Here is a 20,796-nt window from a genome sequence, read left to right as displayed (position 1 = left end):
CCACCATCTCTTCAATAGTCTGAGTGTCTGAAGTTTGTGCCAACTGGTGCCAACAGAACCCATTCACCTGGAGACCGAAATCTTTCACTTGTGGTCTTGAGTCAGTTCATTGCCATAATGTGGCAAGATCTGAACAATGCAGCATGTCTCAGTTCTGACTTTTGCAATCTATATAGGGCTCAGGCCTCAAGTGGCCCTCAGTTGCCCTGTGTACTCAATCCTCCTTGTTTTCCCAAGTTCCCCAGGTTTATTTGTGCCAAGAAGGCAAGCCACCCACAAATTCAAGTGAGTAAACGTGGGACCAGCATCAGGGTCAGCTGGGATAGGAAAAGCTCCACACAGGAGACAGTGGGATGTGCATCTTAAGTGGAGCCTGCCCAACCGACAAAGAGGTTTAGTCCTCTGCCACCCCCCTCCCATCTCAGGAGCCAACTTACCAGGTTAGCAGTTGATTCAGTAGTGCTATAGACCGATGGAGTTTCATAGTCTGGCTCTACAGGGCAGAGGCAAAGTGAAAGCCTGCCATGAGTATGCTAGCCCATGATGGAACAGACTACTTTGTGAACAAGAAACAAAAGGGCAAAGGTAACTGACCTGTAGGATAAAGGTAGTTATGGTGATAATCGCCTAGAAAAGAAGGAAAGGAAAGGTTCTTGGCCAGGGATCAGTAATCAGATGGCCTGCTTGCCCACCCCATCCCTGACTACAGTGATCCCCACTTCCTGTCAACCGCAAGTGGCTTTTTTGGAAAGCAGCTATTTGAGATCTGAATAAGAGGGATGCTGCTAGCCCCTCTGAGAATCCCTCTCCTCCTTAGGATCCAAAAGAACAGACAATACAGAGGCTGCTTCTAGGCTTCCTTCCCAACTACAACCCACAATTTCAATTTAAGAAAACCAAAGGGCCAAGCTATGACTTGCATGTTTTCCAGCCCTCATTTGGGGCACACATTTGTAACCTTCAGCTTTGACTCCAAAAGCCATCATACTATTACTATAGGTGGGGATCTGCCCAATTATTCACTCTCCCAATTTTAAATTCAACCATGTGCCACCAAATCAGGCATGTAGAACCAAACAAGATCCCATAACCCAAACCCACTACTTACCCACATGTGCACCCAACCCTCTGTACACCGTCTGCTTAGAGGTCTTTTCAGAAGCGTGCCATCTATGCCTGTATCCAAGTTATTATCAAAAAAGTTGGACCATACAGATTCCTGCCAAGCTGGCATCGACCCATTCGTGACCACTGACAAACCACTTTAGAATCCTAATTCAACTACTGTCTAGCCCATACCTCTTCATTTGGTTTGTAGGGAAAACACAAGAGACTGCCAGATGTTTTGCTAAAATCTAGGCAAACCAGAAACTGTATGACAGCCTCAGTTGAATGTGCAAGTTCTACCTCTAACACCACATGAGCTAGCTGTGTGATTCAGGTACACACATTACTCTAGGCAGTCTCCAGAGAGAAGAGGGTACAAAATTAAGAGTTGACTTATGTTGGTGAAGGGGGTTTGCTCTCCAAGACTTCCCTAAACCATGTGGAAGTCAGAGGTCCAGCCTGAAAAACTAATGCTAAAAACTCAACTTGTAGCATTCCCCAGGTTTGAGCTCTGTGACTCCCATTTCTGCCCCAAAAAGGAAACCATTCAGTCCATGTGCTGAGGTCCATCTCAATGCAGGTAAGCTGGCTGTCTCACCTCACTTGACTTGGCCCTCCCCAAATTCCATTTGCAGCTATCCGAGGCTAGGAGATTGGAAGCTCCTTGAAAGCAGGGATGGCAGCACACACAGTGCCAAGTATGCCAACTGACTGCCAATCAGTAGCCAGCCCTTTTCTTAGACTCCAAACCCAAAGCTCCCCTCCTCTTCTTTCCTAAGGAAATGAATAGCTCTGGCCCTTCAGATGGATCCCTTCACTACACACTCAGCACCAGCCAGCTTCAGGAGCAAGAACAGAGGAAATCTGGGAAATCCTAACCAAGCACAGACAACCTGGATACCATAGAAATCTATTCCTACTGCCTAGTGGAAGGTAAACAGATGGAGAGTTCATGGCAGCTACTGTGAGACACTTACTACTGTCACTGGGCTCTTCTACTTCTTCTTCAGATGAAGTCACAGCTGGTTTGCCCGAGGCCATAGGGTTGGGTCCCTGTCTTCCTACCCAGAATCCAGCAGCAGCAGCAGCAGCAGCAGCTGCAGCTGCAGCAGCTGCAGCAGCAGCAGCAGTAGGAGAGACCATTGGCGATGGGGTATTCTGAGGCTGAAACCAGAAAAGATACACTAGTGTGAGTGTGGCAGGTACCCCTTTATCTGGGCCATCAACAGTGCAATGACATGTACCCTTCTTGATGAGGCTGCCTCTCAGACCTAGGAAAGGCTGGCCTGTGGATGAGCATCAATCCCTCTTTGGGCTTTTGATTTTAGAAGAGCTCACCCCAACCTGTGCTCCTTACAGGGCTTCAAGGAAACAGCAACTGGAGGAGGCCTTTAATGAAGACTATGCACACATCTGGGAAATGGAATCTAGACCGGGCAACACACTCAATGTGCCCAAGGAGCAGCCTTGCCATGACCAAAGGGACTTCCTGCCTTACTGACTGGAGGGGACAGCCAGGATGAAGTTTTGGGTCAAAGGCGGTCATCAATGGCTCTGCTACAAAGATCCCCCAAAACATGGCTCTGAAAGGGCCATGCCTTTCATGGCCCAGCCTGCCCCACTTTTTCAGCATACTTGACTAGTAACCATTCAGCCTTTACTCCAGGAGTTCTACTTGGAGAGACAGCATCAATGATTAGGGGATTCTTCCCTACACTGACCGAAATGGGCCTTCTCCTCCCTGTAAACCACAGCCTGTGGCCCTTCCACCAAAATCTTCTCTTCTCTGGGTTATAGCACCCTGGTTCCTTCAAGTGCTCCTACTTTGATACAGACTCCAGGTCCCCTCCCCTAATCCTTGCTGCCCTCCTTCTTGATGGCAACCAATTTAGTCAACTTTCAAACGGTGATACCCAGAACAATATTCAACACTAGGAGCAAGCTGACCAGAGCAAAGACCAGAGAGAGTGTCCTTCCGTTATTGTTGGCAACCGATTCTTAATAAGTCACCTCAAGGCTGCACTGGCTTCCTTGGTTCACATATCACCCTTGCAGTAAGCTCTCTAGTCACTGAACCTCCCAGCTCTTCTTCAGACAAACTGCTGTCTAAACTTGCCTCTCTATCCAGTCCTGGTGAACCAGATTGTTTGAAGCCAAGTGTTCCTAGTGAACTGGATTTTCTTTTTAGCTTCAGCTCCATCTCACAGCCCATCAATACCCAGACTGATGACCTCATCAAGATTTTAGACTGGGAAGGTATGTAAGCACAGCTCTATTCAGAAGCCCCAAATTTGCTTGCTTGCTTGCTTGCTTGCTTACTCCCTCCTTCCCTTATCTATGCCTTTCTGGGTCTCTCTTCAGGTAAGATGACCTTTACTGTTACTTTTGGTCCTTAGGCCTACAATTCTGAGGATACCATGTGGCTGGCAGCCAATGCTCCTTGCAAAGGCGGGCTAGGTGAGGAAGTGTCCACTCACCCCAATGGCTGGATAAGCAGTCTCATCACCTTCTTCGATTTCATAGTAGGTGATTGTTTCCTCCAGGCCCCGAGGTGTGGCTCCAGGCTCTGGGGCAAAGCTATACTGGCATTCCTTATTCACACAGTGCATCTGCCGGCGGCTCCGGCTATAAGACCTTGGAGATGGAACAGAGGAGATACAGGGAGACCATTGCCACCATTAAAATCCATTTCCAAAAGTAGAGCTATGGTTTTTTTTATTTTGTTTTTGTAATGTAACCCACTAGACTCACTACTCCACACTGAACCTAAGCTCTCCATTTCCTCTGACCTTCCTTTACCTCCTCTCCCCAAGACATTTACTCACCGGGACCGAAAGGAGAAGTTGTCATAGCTCTGATAGCATCTCTTCCCTGGCCCAGGATAGAAGGCCATTTCAGGAGGGGCCACACTGTGTCTATTCATAAATCGAGGTGCTCCCCCCCCTCCCCTAGAAGCAAAAGGCAAAGAAATACTAATTGATGCTCATTGCCAACTTGGCAACTCACATGTTTAGCAATCACACAGAATAAATAGGGCTTTGAAAACCCTTTCCAAAACCTAGGACCTGAGCAGCCAGAGGGCCCGAAGAGGTAAGACTAGTTCCCATCCGCATTGCTGTGCACCCTTCGTGGTTTTCAAGGCAGCCCCTTCTCTATTCCTCTGTTTTACTGGATGAATGGAAAGCGATGAGCTGCTAGCCAAGCCTTTCTGAAGCACCCATCTGGCACAGAGGGTACCTTCTGCTCTCAGCTCCAACATGGAACAGTTTGAAAAAGGGACTTGCAAAGGCACTTGAGAAGTCCTCAGTGGTCCCATTCCCAGTAACTGCTGTTAGCCCAGGCAACTCCTGGCTTTAGGAGAAGAGGGTTGCCAAGTTATTACCTGGGGATGCCAAAGCCCCGGCTATGTCTTGGAGGTGGTGGTGGTGGTAGCGGTGGTGGCGGTGGAGGCTGGGGACGGAGGTGATCATAAGCCATCATGGCACCAGCGTTCGGGGGAGTGCAGTGGACAGAAGAAGAGCGGCTGGTGTGGAGACTGTGCTGGAGCCGGGGGGGAAGCATGGGCTCGCCCCTGCTATAAGCCACCGTCATAAAGACCTCCTTCCCACGAACCTTCTTCAACATTCTCTTCCGCCCCTTCACATCCAGGTCTGCCACATGACAGGAGACACAAATGAGAGCAAGACAACCTTTGTCCCATGTCATCCCACCAGGGGGAAAGCCCAAGACAGCATCTCAGTGCTAGAACCCTTGGTGCTAGGAACCAAGGCTAGACTAGCCTATCATAAACAGTCCCAGCTCAGGTGGCTGATCCTTCTCTAGCAAGGGATTCCTACTCATCTCCCCATCTCACCCCTTCAGACAGTCTATGCTCAATCAGGGCAGGGCCAAGCACAGTGCCTGGCATCCAGAGGCCATGTAATAGCAAGGATTTCCCAGATACTGGTCAGGGATTTGGGATTTTGCCATCAAGCTATAATTTGAAAGGACCCCAATACAGGAATCTTGCAGAATAATTAGGCAACAATGTAGGAAAGAGGGTGTGTGTGTATGCATGCATGCATGCATGTGTGCTAGGGATGGGGGAAGAGAACAATCTCTCAGATACCAACCCATATCTGGAGCATAGGCACCAGGAATCTTGGGGTATGTTCCTCCACCACTGCCACCACTGCTTCCTCCTTTTCGACTCGGGACCACATTCCAGGCAGGTACAGGTGTTACTTGAGTCACTGGTTTTAAGTTAGCCAGTGGGACAACATGCCTAATAAAAAGGGAGGCTGCACAATGAGAGGCTTTCCCCGAAGGCCCTTTACCAATACACTCATCCCCTCCTCCTTCATCCCTCAAACTTCTGGTACCAGGTGGCATCTTGGCTGCCTATGAAGCCCTTCCACTCCTCAGAAGAAAGGCTCTGGGCAACACTGTTTGAAAAGAGACGGGTTGGGCAGAGGGAGTGGCACCCAGAGGCAGGTGAGAGTGAAGTTCCCAGATGTGGAATTGTTACTACCTGGGGCACAAAGAACCTCTCAGTCCCACTAGATGACAGTCCTAATTAATCTTCTCATAATAAAGTCACAGATGTCCCCAAGATGAGGTCACAGCCCCAACTCATTTGGATGTTTGTGCAGGGCCTCTGCTGTCATGATACCAGGCTTGTATTTTGATGGCTCTGGAGACACTATAGAGCTGACAATGTTTCTCACTGGGATAGCAGAGGTTGGGGCTTACCCAAGTACCAGCTTTTCCCCAGTACCCAATGTAATGCCTTGCACAAGGTTCTCCACCTCCGCCACACAGGAGAACATAAGCAACTGGAGGGCAGCGACTATGAGGGAGCCCTTTGTACCTATAACCCACCCCCAATATCTAGCATACTCAGTAGATGCTTATAAATTGCTTGTTGGGGGACAGCTAGGCAGCACAGTGGATAGAGTTCCAGGTCTGGAGTTGAGAGGACCTGTGTTCAAATCTGGCATCAGATGCTTCCTAGGGCAAGGCACTTAATCCTAATTACCTAGCCCTTGCCCTTCTGTCCTAGAGTTGATACTAGAACAGAAGGTTAGGGTTGTTTATTTCTTTATTAAAAATAAAGCACTTGTCACACTGGAAAATAGAAGCTGCTGGGAGCTGTCAGGCCACGATGTCTTGACAAGGTCACTCAAGGAAGGTTCTGGTTGGTAGAATCAAGTCACTGAGGCTTGATGAAGCATGGTGCACCAAAGCATTTTGTACAGGTCTTTATGGTAGATTTATGTACTGGCTTTAGGAGAATAAGTTTCTGTAAAGGGGGTAGGGAATAGTCTGGGCTTGGTTTGTGGGCACAGCTTTTGCTGGGAATTATGTACTTAAGCAAAAGTTAACCCAAAGTCTTTTGGGTTTGGTTTTGTGAGTCTCATCTTTTGGTGATATTTTGGGGAAATAGTGTGCAAGCATTTTGCTCTTATATTACTTTTTCTGAGACTAGGGAGAGGATAACAATCATGTCAATTCCATTAGTAAGGGATGTTGATGAGAGAAGTCATACAAACGGGGCTGAGTGGTCAAGTCTATCCTGCCAAAGAGCCACTTTGTGACCTCTTGGCATCCATGAGTGACCTTGTCAAGACATTGTGGCCTGAGGGCTCCCAGCAGGAAGCTGATCATTTCACTGGGCACTCCCAACTTTAAAAAGCTACACTTTGGGTAATCCCTTCAGCCTTGGCAAAAAAAAAGGCTCCCTCTGTAAAGACAAGCTCAGAGAATGAGAATTCTTAGCATAACCAAGGAAGGCCTGGGTTCAAATCATGCCTTGGGCATTAACTAACTGTGTGACTCCAGGCTAGTCTCTTGACTATTCGGTAGTTAGATTTCCCTATCTATAAAGCAGGCTTATCACAGGCTTCCTGGGAGTCTCAAATAGGAAAATGTCCACAAAGGCCTTGGCCCAATGTGAGGTGTTGAATATAGGTAGCCACCACCACAGGGTAGAAATGTGTTCCCAGACTCCCTACTTACTTCTCAGCAAGCTCCTCGATAAATACAGTTGCTGAAGTGGGGTTGTTGCCAACTTCCTGAATGTGAGCATTGTAGTATCTCCCACCTGGCTCCAATCGGACCTGAAGAGAAAAGGCAGACACAGACTGGTCTTGAGCCCCTTGGACCTCAGCAGGCACATCACAGTGCTGTTCTGCCCAGGGTTACTACTCAGGACCCAGATGCATGTGAGAATGGCTGGGGGCAAAGGAAAGACAAGTGTAGACTGGGAAGCTCACTCTTCTGTCCCTGTTTCAAGGGGAAATGCTAGTCCTTTGGGATCTCAACACATAGCCTGACAGGCCTAAGGAATTGAGACTATTTGGAAAATATTGGAAAATACATCATGGATGTGGCTGAAGCATCTTCAAGCAAAGAAATTTGAGCCAAGTGGCCTGCAACTGCTTCTCCCATTCTAACTCATCTGGCTCACCCCCTATCCTTTCATAAATGAGTGAACCTTCAGTTTGGCCTTGGGCCATGAGACACAAAGGCTTTTGCTCCTCTAGTGATGACAAGCTCCATCCAGTTGACTTCTGAAGGTCAGGGAGCTCTAAGTGGCATAGCCAGATGCCACTGGTAAACTGGACCCATCACCCAGCTGCTAATGGTTAAGCTGGCATGAAAGCCAGCAGGGGTTCTGAACACAAGCCCACCAGTGCTGGAGTGGCCACTGCCTGTCAAAGATGGCATTAACCCACCTGGCACTTGTCTCCCAAAAAGTACTGTCTCCCAGCAAACACCATGTAGTCCGATTTCTGAAGCACTGTGAAGCAAGTGAAGAAATAAGTCAGATAGAGGCAATGTAGCTAGGCCAAGTCCACAGGCCCATCAGCTGGATCAGAACCTTCTGTATCAATCAAGACGACCAAGACACAATTCCCCAGGTATAAGATGAAGGGAAGTGTCCTTACACTGCCCCCTACTGGGGTTGTTGTGAGTCTGGAGAGCTAGGCCCTCCAGGCTGGAAGCCCACATACCTTTCCTGCTGTCCAACCAAATGTCAAACTCCACATTGCGATAGATATCTGGGTCAAGAGCTTTCATTACTTTGTAGGGGAAAGGCATCTTGGAGTGATTATCTGAAAACTGAAACAAGATTCCCAAATCATGAGAGCTGACCAAGATAAGCTGGGAACTTCCCCATTCCCTCAGCTTATCCCAGTTTCTGGGACAAAGGTCTAGGTGACACCCATCTTCTCCTTACAAAGCCAAAGAGAGAGGGGCCAACTCAACAATGGAGAATAGTCACGGATGGATGGATGGATGGATGGCAAGGGAGTCAAGTTAAGGAGGAGCTACTCCACTCAGGTCACTGGCCTGTGGACCAAAACACATACCCACCAGGGGGTTTTCCACACTGTACACATGGCACATTCTCCCTTTCCACTTGCTCAAAACCAACCAACCCTGGCAAGTCAGGGCTTGAATTCATCTCCTAGTTTTCCAACTGCCACTGAGGCTGTTTTCTGGTGTGCTGCACAGTTGTTCACCAAGTCCACGTAAGATCACTCACAGATTACAAAGATATCTGCAGATGCAGCACCCAAAGGGGTTTGGGGGACTTTTTCCAAAGCCCCACATTTTACAGAGAAGGAAGAGAAGGCTCCACATAGGGGCCTGTGTGACTCACTCTTGGCTATCAAATATTAGATCTTCAAAAGACTTCAAAGAAGATTTGGTCTAACCCCTTATTTTTACAAAGAAAGAAACTGAGGCCCAGAAAAGAGAGACAACAATAATATCACCCAAGGAATTTTGTCAGAGAACCTCAAGACTAGAATCAATTAGTCTAATGGCCTCATTTTAGAGAAGAGGAAAGAGGAGCCAAAACGGGGCAGAAAATTGTCCAAAGTCACTCTGAGAATTTAGTCGTGAAACATTAGAGCTAAAAGGGCCCCCTGAAATCACAGAACACAGGGGCTGATTTTAACCCAATTCCCCTCATTTAACAAAAGGGGAAAAAATGAGCCCAAGGAAGGTCAAAGTGTCCAAGGCCACACAGAAGGTCAATCATAACATCAGGCTTTGATCCAGATCCTGATTCCAAACCACTGTGCCACTGGGACTTGTTGGAGCTTCAGAACATGAAGGGCAAATTAAAGAATATTTCTAGATTGGGATTCTTAAATGGTATAGAAAGCGAAGCTATGGAAGACAAATTGAAAAAAGCCTTCATTGCAAAGATTCTAAAGATAAACTTAGGGTTGACTGTGTTGATGGCAAGGCTTTGTAACTGGATTTTGTTAAAACCCTACTTTCTGTCTTAATAAGACAGAACTCTAAGACAGAAGGGCAAGGGTTAGACAAATGGGGCTAAGTGACTTGGCCACGGTCACACAGTTAGGATGTGTTTCAGGTCATATTTGACCCCAGGTCCTCCCAACTCCAGACCTCACACTCTATCCACTGTGCCACAGAGCTACCCCTCAATTGGATCTTAGAAAGGAATTTCAGAAATGCCCATTATAGGGCCAAGGGGAGCTCGAGTGGTTTTTGTCTTTCTCTTTGTTTTTCTTTTAAACATAGAGGTTTGAGGGCTGAAAGATATCCTCTCTCAAGTCAAGAATGATCTCTAAGGCAACAAAGAGTCAAACAAAGAACATAAGAGGCTTTACATTGGGGATAACCCACCTTTCCTTCCTCTATTCCATGCCTGTACCTATCGAGTTGCTGCTGCTCATGGCCACTGCTGATGCTCAGGCCCCAGTCTTCCATCCTGCTCAATTAACAAAGACAAAGTCAAGTTGAGCTTTTCTGCAAGAGGGTGGGAAGAGCAAGCCAAGGAACATGGTCTAATCTGTGGTGTATGGTGCCATCTAGTGGTTCTCTAGGAGTAAGAAGTCCAATCTTCAGTACCACCCCTCAACTTCCTCCTGCCCCAAGAACTTGTGATACCACCTAATGGCAAACCATGGGGATTCAAGGCCAAGATCTGAGGGTTAACAACAGAACTAGAGATTTAGAGCAAGAAAGTCTTAGAAACCACCAAATCCAAACACCTCATGTTACAGAGAAGGGAAATGAAACCTCGGGCAGAGCCAGTATCAGAACAAAGGTCTATCCTCTGACTTTCCTCTGAGAAAATCATCTTAGGGATCATCCCTTACCATTATTTTACTACAGTGGGCCCCCCTCCCACACTGGCCCTGTAAAACGCAGACAAGCCATTCTTCCTGATGGGAAATCATTCTGCTAAGCTGCAGACTGACAACTAGCTTCCCACTCAAACACAAAATCCCAGAAACATTGGCGTTAAGGAGTCTCCTTTCCCTCTCTCTTTAAAATAAAAATGGTCACTACCACAATTACTGTAAAATGAAATCTAGAGGTCCAACCTGTCTTCGTTTCCTGGGGAGATGCTGTTTCTGTTCTTCCTTCCATTGCCACGAAACGTATCAAGGGCAGTTTTCAAATCTTCCCCATCCACAACAAACACATCCTTGTAGAGAATCTCGTAGAGCACCGCTGAGGAAGGAAGAAGGAGCAGAGCCCTTTAGTTCTCAGACACTGAGGGGCCAGCATCACTTTCCAGGCACCCAAAAGGAAAAGATACCAAGATCACAAAAGCCTTTACATACATACCCTGGCAAATAGCAGCATCAGTCTGAAATTGCTTGGTGTACACGGAATCATAATGCCCATTACTAGAACAGCAAAGCATAATCTAAAGGAGAAGGGATGAGAGCACATATGTAGCAGGATTCCATTAATGCCCCTCTTCACACTCAGCCAGTCACAGAAAATACAGGTTCTCAGAAGGCTGTGCAATGAGAGACCTTTTTGTAAAATTAGACTACTACATTTTAGGAGAAGTTTCTCCCAAATCTTCAGAACTGAAGTTGCATGTACCAAGTCAAAAGCCAACTGGTCTTCCAGAGATAAAGATGCCCACAGATCCCAATGAGCCCAAATATAGACTATACTGTTGCCAATCCATAGCTATACCAGAAGAATGCAATACAGAGACTTATGCCTAGACTAGAGCATTTGATAAAAGTTTCTTTTGCTCTCTTTGTGGACCAGAAAGAGAAGAACCATGACGTAGAGAGTTGGACAAATTTAGAACCAACCAAATGGCCAGATCCAAAGTTGATCCATTAACGGGTCAATGTCTATATCAACTTCTATGGCTATATCTAATAGACTCCTTCAAGGATCTGTGTGATCCTGGGCTGTTAACATTCTTATCAAGGATTTAGATGAAGGCCCAGATGGCATGCTTAGCCAGTTTACAGATAAGACAAAGCTGAGGAGGGTTAGCAGGTTAGATACAAGCTAAGATCTAAAAAGAGCTCGTTGACTTAGGATAGCCAAATCTAAGAGGATGACAAAATTAAATGGGGCTAAATGTTATAATCAAACTACATAGGATTTTTTTAATCATCACAAATGGGGGGGGGGGGTCCAGAGAGCAGTTATCTGAAAAAAGATCTAAAGGTCTCAGTAAACTGCAAACTCAGGTGAGTAATGGATGAAATAGCAGCCCTCAAAGCTAATGTGATTTTAGGTTGCTTAAGAAAGGCAGAGTATAAGACTAGGGAGGTGAAAGTCTACTATCTATACTTGCCCCTGATCAGGTCCTCTCTGAACCATTCAGGTTAGGGGGATTTAAATTAAGAAGGCTATTGGTAAAACAACAAGTATCCAGAAGATCGTCAGGATGTTCAAGGATCTCAAGATCCTGTCTTCTGAACCAATCCCTTTAGATTCCATATATTCTAACACTGTCATCTTAAAGAGGAGGGGAAACGGCACCAGAAAGTTCAAAGGATTTGTCCAAAGCTGAACAGATGATCAAAGTCAGACATTTGAACTCATTCCTGCCTCTAAATCCAGTGACTTTTCCATTGGTTGAAAGATCTGGGGATGTTTGGTCTAAAGAAAAGACCATTAAGACAGAGGGGCTATGAGAGTGGCCTTCTGGGCCAGACAATTTAAACCTGGCCCCAGTGGATGGAAGTTGGGACAATGGCTGGAAAGCTTGCTAAAAACGCAAGCTGTTTAAAAGTGGAAAAGGCTGCCTTGAAAGGTACTGCGCTCCCCACCCCCACAGGAAGATTGAGCAGAGGTTGAAGGATCACTTGTCAAAGATAATGGAAGACACATCCTTGTTCAGGTACATGTTTGGGCCAGCTGCTCTCTGAAGGCCCTCAAAACTCTTTTTTAAACCTGCCCTTGATACTTCTGCCCTTGGGCGCATCCCAGGCAGGCACGGGTGGGGTGTGTATCAATAAGAAAACACTCCTCTGGGGGATGACTAGGTAACTAAATACACTTCCTAGCTATATGACCCTGAACAAGTCACTTCACCTCTCTAGTCTATCCCTTACAGCTCTTCGGCCTTAGAACCAATACAGAGCATTGATTCTGAGATGGAAGAAATGGGTATACATAAAAAAAGACAGTCCACTGGAAAGTTTGACCAAAGCCAAGGCCCCAAACCTCCACTTCCTGCTAAGAGATACTGGACTTTGTGAAGGACAGGAGGTGAGTCAAATGCCCAAAGGGAGCTAAGTCAGGCTTGTTTGGGGGCTCTTGTGCCACACAGTCACATGCCTACCTACCACATACTGGAGTGGAGAGGCACCTCATGGTAGCGTAGGGGTTGTTAACCCCCAGAAACCAGAAGCAGAAAATACATCAAGATTTTGTGCCTTCACTAACCTTTTCTCTAGGAGACTTTGAAGAAATTAGAAGGTAACTTTTTTTAATCTGCTTTCACAATCCCTGACTTTCTCAAAATGGCAATTCAAAAGGTCAAGCTGTCTCTGTAATCCAAGAGTTCTGTAACTGCTTGCCTATAATAAAGCCAGCTTGACTCAGTTTGCCCTTAATGAAATGCTATGCCAAATGTTCTCTTCTGTGTTAAGGACCTAAGGTGGAGGCAGCTGAACTGGAAAGTGAAGCCATCTTCTAAAGCACAGGGGTAGGGACTGTGGGAGGGCCCCAACCAAGGTGCTGCTCATGCCCTCCAGGCTCTTTGCTCACTTCTGGACACACACCAGCATGTTCCCCTCCCCCTCAGCCATCTTTAGGCAGTCCAAGCCCCCAAATGCAACATTCCGCCCACATCTCTATTCCCTGCAGGGCCCCATACCTCCTGCCCCCTTCCTAACCTCCAATCAAAACTTCCATTCTCCCCCCACCCCCAAAGTCTAGGGCTTTCAGCTGGTGCTTAGAAGAAAGCAGTGGTCTGTAATCTTCCATTCCTGTCTTGGGCTAGCTATAATCAACACAAGAAACTAAAAGACAAGAAAATCCAATCAATTAGGCAACTCTGTTAGTGAAGCTTAACTTGGATTTCTCTTCCCAACCTCTCAGATGGGTTCTAAGGAGAGCCTTAAGGCTCTTGCCTTCCTCCAGTCATTTTAAAGAGTGAGTCTGGCCCCTTAGTGAAGTGTAGAGGGCAGTGAGAGGGACCAGACTCTAGAGCTCCCAGGGAAATCGACTTTCTCTGCTTGGGCAGGTCCACCAATCTCAAGGCTTCAAGAGTGGCCTGGGGCACTGAGAGTAAGTGAGCCCCCAGTCAGAACATAATATCAGCCAGACAAGGTGCCCTCTGGATGAAAGGCAGGTTCCTTTCAGACACTTGTCCAAAGGAACAGTCCAAAGGGCTATCATAAACTGGCTTGTCTTCATTCCATAGGGGAAGAAAAGATGGCATCCTGAGCGTGCCGCTCTTTCCACCCTCCGTTTTTAGTCTGCGGCACTGCGAGCAATGTTCCCAAATGTACAAAAGCTGTTATTCCCCAATGCCACCCCCACCCCCCCGAGGGACACTTTTTTTACCTTGTTTTCATAGCCATTATCTGTGACATAAGTTGGAGGCTTCCCAGGGTGCCGATAGAGAATGAAGTCTCGACTAGATGGGCAGAGAAATGGAAAGAGGAAGAGATGAAAGACTCCTCATGGTATACTCTCCACAGACATACAAAATTTTTTTAAATCCTTACCTTCCATCTTAGAATCAATGTTGTATATAGGTTCCAAAGCAGAAGAGAGGTAAGAGCTAAGCAGTGGGGTTTAAGTGACTTGCCCAGGGTCTTGAAGCCAAGAAGTATCTGATGCTAGATTTGAACCCAGGACCTCAGTCCTCTAGGCCCTGGCTCTCAATCCACTAAGCCACCTCACTGCCCCAACATACAGAATTAAAAATGAGCCCAAAATGTCTCTATGCTACCAAAGCATTAACTTTCCTTGAGAAAATGTGTTTGCTATAGCAGAACCCTACCCCCAAAAGTGAAATGCCACAAAGAAACCACAAAACCACTTGGAGGGCAGTTAGTGCCCAACAAAGTCAAACTCCAAAACGGCCAAGACCACAGAAGGCAGCTATTAAGTCTCACTTCAGGCAGTATCTGAGAGCTGACTGTCCTGAAGTCCAGGGCCCTTCAAGTGTCCTGACTGGGGAGGGGGGTGGCACAGAGCATACCTTCAATGCTCGAAGACACACAAATCTATCATTAGAGGGATACTTGTGTGAGTCTAAACCAAGAGCAAGGACACGAGGGCCCCATGAAGTTGATCCTTCAAATTGAATCCTCATAAATGTTACACATCTTCTGGGGAGTACGAGCATCCCAGACAACCCAAGAGAAGTTGCCTTCCAGAAGAGCCTCATTTTGTGTGCTTCCGATTGTCAGCAATTACTCAAATAAGTCAGATCATTGGCTCTCAGACACAAAAAGGGCCAAGGAGGCCATCTAGTATAACCACCTTATTTTACAGAGGAGCCAACCAAGAAGGCAGAGGCAAGATACAAGTCTAGTCCTCAGATTCCAAAGCAGGCACAATTCCCTTTGCACAATCATACTGCCCTTCCTACCAAGGTTTATTCATGGCCTCATCTGGCACTTACCCCAATCTAGATGGGGACACTCTCACCCCCTCCTCCTGTGCTAGACCCCTGCCAATCTGTTCCTAAGATTGATGGCAGATCCTAGGACTGTGTTGGTGAAGGCGTGCCACAGCAGCAAGGGGGCTGCTCTGTTCCCACTCTCCACCTCACTGAGGACAATTTTCATATGGCCCACCCCTCTGTTCAGCAGACCAATGTGAGCACTTCTTCGCTCTGCTGTCTGGAGTAATGGGAGGCTCAAAGGCAGCTTGAAGGTGTACTTTGGACACTTGATCTCAGAAAGGTTCCCCAAAAGGCCTCAATCAGATAGCCTAAACTATCTTAAAGGCATCAAGTTTTCACCCTCTGGAAGAATCTTCTTTTGGACTCCAGGCTTGCCTGGTTTGCCTTGTTGGGACATACATGAAACTCCCCCTACTTTCCCAAGGTCAAAATTCTCACAAGCTGGGAGGAGTCCCTGTTTCTGTGAGCTAGACGGTCTTTCATCTAAGGAATGCCAGACATCATGGACCCAAGGCAGGTGTAGGGACTGAGGCCAATGGCTCTGTATGACCGACTATCTCTGGCCTGCCTGACACACCTTCAGATAGTTACTTGCCTGGCTAAAATGACTGCAATGACCACCTCCAAATGGAAAGGCAGTGATAAAAAAAGCCAAGCTTCAAGTGTGTGCCAAATGGGGGGGGGGGCAGAAGGTCTCAATTACTTGGCCTTCATGATTTCAAGGGAGGGGAGAAGTAGTACCCTATGTATAAGTCTTGAGGCATTTTGGAGAAAAATTCTTTCAAATAAGCCAGATTCTTCATCACAGGATTTAGAACTATAAAAGACCTTAGATGTTCTCTAGCCCCACTTCCCACTTTAATAAAAAAAAAAACTGAGGAAGAGTAACTTAGCCAGGGTCACACAGCTAAGGAGAGTTGTCTCCTCCCAAACAAGATGTGTGATGGTATTCCTAGGGCCCAGCGTGGGATAAGGTCCACAATGAGTGCTTCACAAATATGTGCTGGTTTATATTGGTGAGGTAGCAGAGCTGGGATCTCACACCCCTTCCCAATCAGTGCCAGGAACTTGGGGAAAGAAGGGAGGGACCCAAAGCATTAGCCTGGGTACCTGGTTATCTGAGGAAACTGTAACCAGACCCAGAAGGTATGGACTTATAAACTTCTTGACCAATGCATAAGAATTTTTAGTTGTGAGACTGGCACAGGATGCCATGCCCTTCAAAGAGAGACATGCCTTATACCCCCCTTCTCCCCAGGCAAAAGAAAGGCCCAATGGCTTGGAGAATCTATATTATCTGTGGGTAAAAACCAAAATAACAAAAAGATCATGGTGATACAACTGTTAGAGATGAGGCACTGAGGTAGCCCCAGAACCCTACACTTCCCCCTAAAAGACGCATCTTCCAGTCCTGAAGGGTTAACCTGAGAAGCTAAGTCTTCCACTGCCCCCAAAGAGTACAAGGTTACTGCATTGCTCATGAAATCCAAAAATCTCCCACATCCCCAAAAGACTAGAAAGGAACAGTGAGGGAGAAATAAACTTACTTGTAGATGAGAGAAAGTGCTCTCAGCTCCAGTTGGCCAGCACTTTCCTACAGAAAAACAGTACAGAGGAGAGACTCTAAAGGAACACTCTGGTGTAGACACCAACAACATGGAAATGGGTTCGAATCAAGAACACTTGTGATACCCAGTGGAATTGTGTGTGGGCTATGGGATAGGTGGGGGGGGGGGGAGAAAATGATCTTTGTCTCCAATGAATAATGCTCAGAAATGACCAAATAAAATAATGTTTAAAAAATAAATAAAAAAGAAAAGAAAAACAGTACATATGAGTTTCATTTGGTTTGGGTTTTTTAAGTATTTTTTAGTTAAAAGACTCCCCAAAACAGTCAGGTTGCAGGGAGGGGAGGCTCATATTTTGAGCCACTTAAGTCAGTCTTATATCTTGATTTTTCTCATTGAGAATATACTGGAACCTGAATCTGGGGCTTGGAATTTTGTAGTTAAGTACTAGGATAAGAGATTTTAGAGGTGGAAGAATCCAAGAGGACCTCCATCTAGTAATTGAATCCCTCCATTTTCCTGAGTAGAAAATTTCGATCCAGGAAAGGTTAGAGACCTTCCCAAGGTCACAGAAGTCCTAATGGTAAACTCTGACTCCTCTCACAATTCTAGCCACTAAAGTGTTATGGTTATAAAAAAAGTTATAATGCCAAAGGGCCCAAAGACCTCCCTAGGGTGCCATTTGCAACTATCAAGTTGGATATATTTAAAATAGATTTCCCCCCCCAAAAAAGCTAGTCTGACTACACATCCAGTAAGGGAGTTAGTGACTTTTATATTAATAAATTCTCCAAATGGGACAATTGAATTAGGTCAGCTGTCAACTTCTTCAAATTTTTCCAAGAAATCCATTTGATTCCAACAGCTGTTTGTTCCTCTACATATTCCTTAAAGGGATAGAGCTGGAATGCCCTCTCAAGCTCCAGAGTTCCCCTCCTGAATGCTGCCCTACCCCAACCTTTCAAAGTTGATAGAGGACACTCAGGCTCACCTTTGGGTCTCCCAATCGTTCCAGGTACTTCTCAAAAGATCCTTCCACATACTGTGGAAATAAAACAAACTTAACTTTAACTAGCACCATGGCATTGCCAGCACCAGCTATGACACTCTACAGATCTTAAGTAAAAGTTAATACTGAACTACATCAAAACTCCTAGAATGCATTCACTTTGCTCAGCCCCCAGGGTCGGGTCCTCGAGTAAGAGGTGATTCCACTTGGCCCAACAGTTCTTGGAGTATTTGGACAAAAGTTAAAGGGGGGCACAGCAGTAACAATTCCCAAGAGTGGCTTAATAACTGGCCATTTCAGCTGTAGAGATAGATGTTCCTTATCTCTTCAGAGGCTTGTCTTTTTATCATTAGCCTCAGAAATACCAACTTTGAGCATGATGTATAACTGGCACACATGGGGCAGGCAGCCTTCAGATTGGATTTGAGAGGCAGGGAAGTTTGCCATCATTAATGAGGTTAAAGGACAACTTCAGTGTCTGAAGTTTCCAACAGAAGCAGAAAGTCTAAGGATAAGAAGATGACATTTAATCTGAGTTGTGCCATAGTACCTGGGAGCTCATCTCATCCATTCCTATCAGTTTTATAGGTTAAGACAAGTGACTTGCCCAAGGTCACACAGCTAAAGCACAGCAAAGATTGAGTTTGCACACAGCTCAGAGTGGACCAGTGGATGAGTTGCTCTAGTTCTACCTAGAAGATCTGACATCACTTATTTGAAAATCAGTTACACCACTGGTTCTTTGGCAATGTTACCTGGACCAGGTATGATCATGGTATTCTGTAAAAAAAAAAGCCCTGTCAGCTTTACCTTAAAATCAGTTTGACTTTGAAAAAGGTCCCAGGAGGCTGCCTACCTTGTTTGAAGGAACCAGTCAAGAGTAAGAGGAAGGATGTCAAGACCAATACTGATCCTTAATGGTCAGGAGGTCTTTACTTTGGGTCAGTTTTCTTTCTTTCTTTTCTTCCCCCCCCCTTTTTTTGGTTCTGCTTGGGCTAAGAGTTTGCCCCTTGGTTCGTCTGTTTGGGATTCAAGTTATAAAATAGGGTGGTATTCTAGTTAATGCCATGCTCTTTAAAAAGGCCATTGGTCTCACTGTTCATCTGTCCAAAAAGGATAAGATAGACATAATTTCTGCCCAGAATTTTCAAAAGGCTCTGCTAATCTATAGAAGCAATGGCCCTGGTCTAAAACACACTACACTACGCATGGTAAAGCAACTCAGGAAAGGGCAATGTCCTACCAGGCCAGAAATCACCAGGGAAGGCCAACCCCAGATACCACCCTAAACAGCTATGCCGAACCATCGAGACAGTGGGAGAAGCCCTGAGGCCATGGGATTTACTCATTTTAAAACACCCACAAAGCAGTAATGGTCAGACCTGGGGCTGAGGCATAAAATCAGAGAAGAGATGGGAGGATTGGGGCCCCCCCACCTCAGCAACCATCCACTCCCTCCCCACACTCCCGCACCCGCAACCCCTCGTCCACCCCCTCACCGATTCGAAGCTGCGCTGGTTCTCTCTCATGAAGGCCACACAGGCCTTCCTGATCTCCAAATGGTGGACCTGGCTACAGAACAGCTGGAGGGAGAGGTGGGAAGAGCCCTTCAAGCGATGCTTCTTGGCGGTGGATAGTTTGGGTCGGCAGCCTAGAGGGCCACCGCACCCTGTACCCGGCCCCCTCAGTGGCAGCATTGGGGGGACAGCTCCCGTTGCCAAGGGCAAAGTGTTCTCGACCCTGGACCCACCCACCCCCACAGCCCCTGCCGGCCCCAACAGACCGGAACCTCGAGGTGCAGCCATGGCAACTGTGCCTTTTCTCGAAGGCTGGCCACGGGCTGCTGTCCCGAAGGGGGGGGAGGCGCGGAAAGCCGGGAGAGATCAGGCGAGGGGGAATGGGGGGAGCCATGGCCGCTGTCTTCGGATAGAAATGGCGCCGGGGGGGGGAGGGGGTCGGGGGGAGGGCAGAGGGGCGGGAGGGAGTCGCGGCCATTCTGTCGTCTGAGGTGGGGGGGGGGGGCCCAACCGCTCCGTTGTCTGACTGCGAAGGAGAGGGGACCCGCGGTCACTCCGTCGTCGAATGGAGGGGAGGGCGCGACCATTCCGTCGTCTGACGGGGGCTGGGGTGGGGGTGGGGGGCCCGGGGAGACGGGGCCCAGGAGAAGGGGCGGTGGCCACTCCGTCGTCTGACAGGAGCAGGAGGGGGGCGAGGAGCTACGGCCACTCTGTCCTCAGACGGGGGTCGGGAATGGGGGACGCACCTGCTCCGAGATGGCCCGAAAGAGGCAGGAGGCGTCCCTGGGTGTGAGCTTGCGGTAGAGCCCCAAGCTGTGCAGGTACTCGTCCATGCTCCCTTCGGCCAAGGCCCTGGGCCCTGGGGGCTTCTTCCACCCCTTCTGCATGGCGGCCCGGACGGCGCGGCCAGACAGGACAGCGGCGGAGGCCGAGGCGGCCGCGGAACCACCACAGGATACCTCACCTCGAGGACGGTCCCGGCGCTCTGGGGGATTCTGCTCCTGCGGGGGAGGGAGGGGCGGACGTGTGCGGGCGGGGCGGGGGCGGGGCGGGGGGCGTAGAGACGCCAGGGGGCGCTCACGAGGCAGGGCGCGTGGGGAGGGGCGGAGCAGGGGCCGTCGTGGCCTCTAGCCAGACAGCCTAGACAGCTTCCCCTCAAATTCGGTGGGGGAGGTGGGGATCAGCCCCCGAGAGCAGCTGTCCCAGAACCCTAGAGGGCCACCGCCCCTCAGTGTTCGCTCACTTTCACCTGGGGGGCCCCAGGGCTAGCCAGAGACCTTCATGTGGCCTCAGGCACGGATATGGACCCACTGGGCTCCCTGCCTCCCCTACTCCCTTTTCCCCCGAAACCGAGCTTTCCCAACGACTTGGCCTCAGGCCCCTGTGGTACGGGGTCCGACCTTGTCATGGAACACCACTACACACATAGCCTGCCTGCCTGTCTTGCTTTGGTACGTCCGGGCTCGGCTGCTGAAAGCCAGCTGGACCAGCAGCACAAGCGCGACCTCTCCAATCAAGCCGCTCTGCCCACTGTCCCCTTGCCCAGGAGTGGGTGGAGTGGAGATGCCTTATTAATGTAATCAGGTAATGGGCTACTCTCCGACAGCAGATGGTCTAAGATCAGGCCAGCATCTCCTCGGGGAGCTTTGATTATTCCCTCTCTTTTGCCATCAAGGCCCTTTCCCGTCCCCAAAGGTCACTTACTTATAACTGCAG

The 20,796-nt window shown here is 47.9% G+C and overlaps 1 protein-coding gene across 1 annotated transcript in view; it reads right to left on the bottom strand.

Moving 5' to 3' along the window:
• LOC103098000 (putative bifunctional UDP-N-acetylglucosamine transferase and deubiquitinase ALG13) overlaps positions 1-20,091 on the bottom strand; it is a 37,708-nt gene extending 17,617 nt beyond the window's left edge. Inside the window, exons 1-18 of the mRNA XM_007507549.2 lie at positions 19,827-20,091; positions 19,063-19,146; positions 17,546-17,596; positions 16,534-16,580; positions 13,915-13,987; positions 10,708-10,789; positions 10,461-10,590; positions 9,757-9,841; positions 8,103-8,211; positions 7,824-7,888; positions 7,105-7,205; positions 5,220-5,371; positions 4,490-4,757; positions 3,933-4,055; positions 3,585-3,741; positions 2,085-2,271; positions 595-627; positions 438-493 (exon numbers count right to left, since the gene is read on the bottom strand). Of these exons, the coding sequence (XP_007507611.2) occupies positions 438-493; positions 595-627; positions 2,085-2,271; positions 3,585-3,741; positions 3,933-4,055; positions 4,490-4,757; positions 5,220-5,371; positions 7,105-7,205; positions 7,824-7,888; positions 8,103-8,211; positions 9,757-9,841; positions 10,461-10,590; positions 10,708-10,789; positions 13,915-13,987; positions 16,534-16,580; positions 17,546-17,596; positions 19,063-19,146; positions 19,827-19,967 (1,944 nt within the window). The 5' untranslated portion in view covers positions 19,968-20,091. The remainder of the gene's footprint in view (positions 1-437; positions 494-594; positions 628-2,084; positions 2,272-3,584; positions 3,742-3,932; positions 4,056-4,489; positions 4,758-5,219; positions 5,372-7,104; positions 7,206-7,823; positions 7,889-8,102; positions 8,212-9,756; positions 9,842-10,460; positions 10,591-10,707; positions 10,790-13,914; positions 13,988-16,533; positions 16,581-17,545; positions 17,597-19,062; positions 19,147-19,826) is intronic.
• Between the last annotated feature and the right edge of the window lie 705 nt (positions 20,092-20,796).

The sequence above is a fragment of the Monodelphis domestica genome, chromosome X (assembly GCF_027887165.1).
Source record: "Monodelphis domestica isolate mMonDom1 chromosome X, mMonDom1.pri, whole genome shotgun sequence".
In the NCBI taxonomy this organism is placed as follows: Eukaryota; Metazoa; Chordata; class Mammalia; order Didelphimorphia; family Didelphidae; genus Monodelphis; species Monodelphis domestica.
The sequence above is the reverse complement of the archived record's forward strand: the minus strand, read 5'-3'. Positions and strand labels throughout refer to the sequence as shown.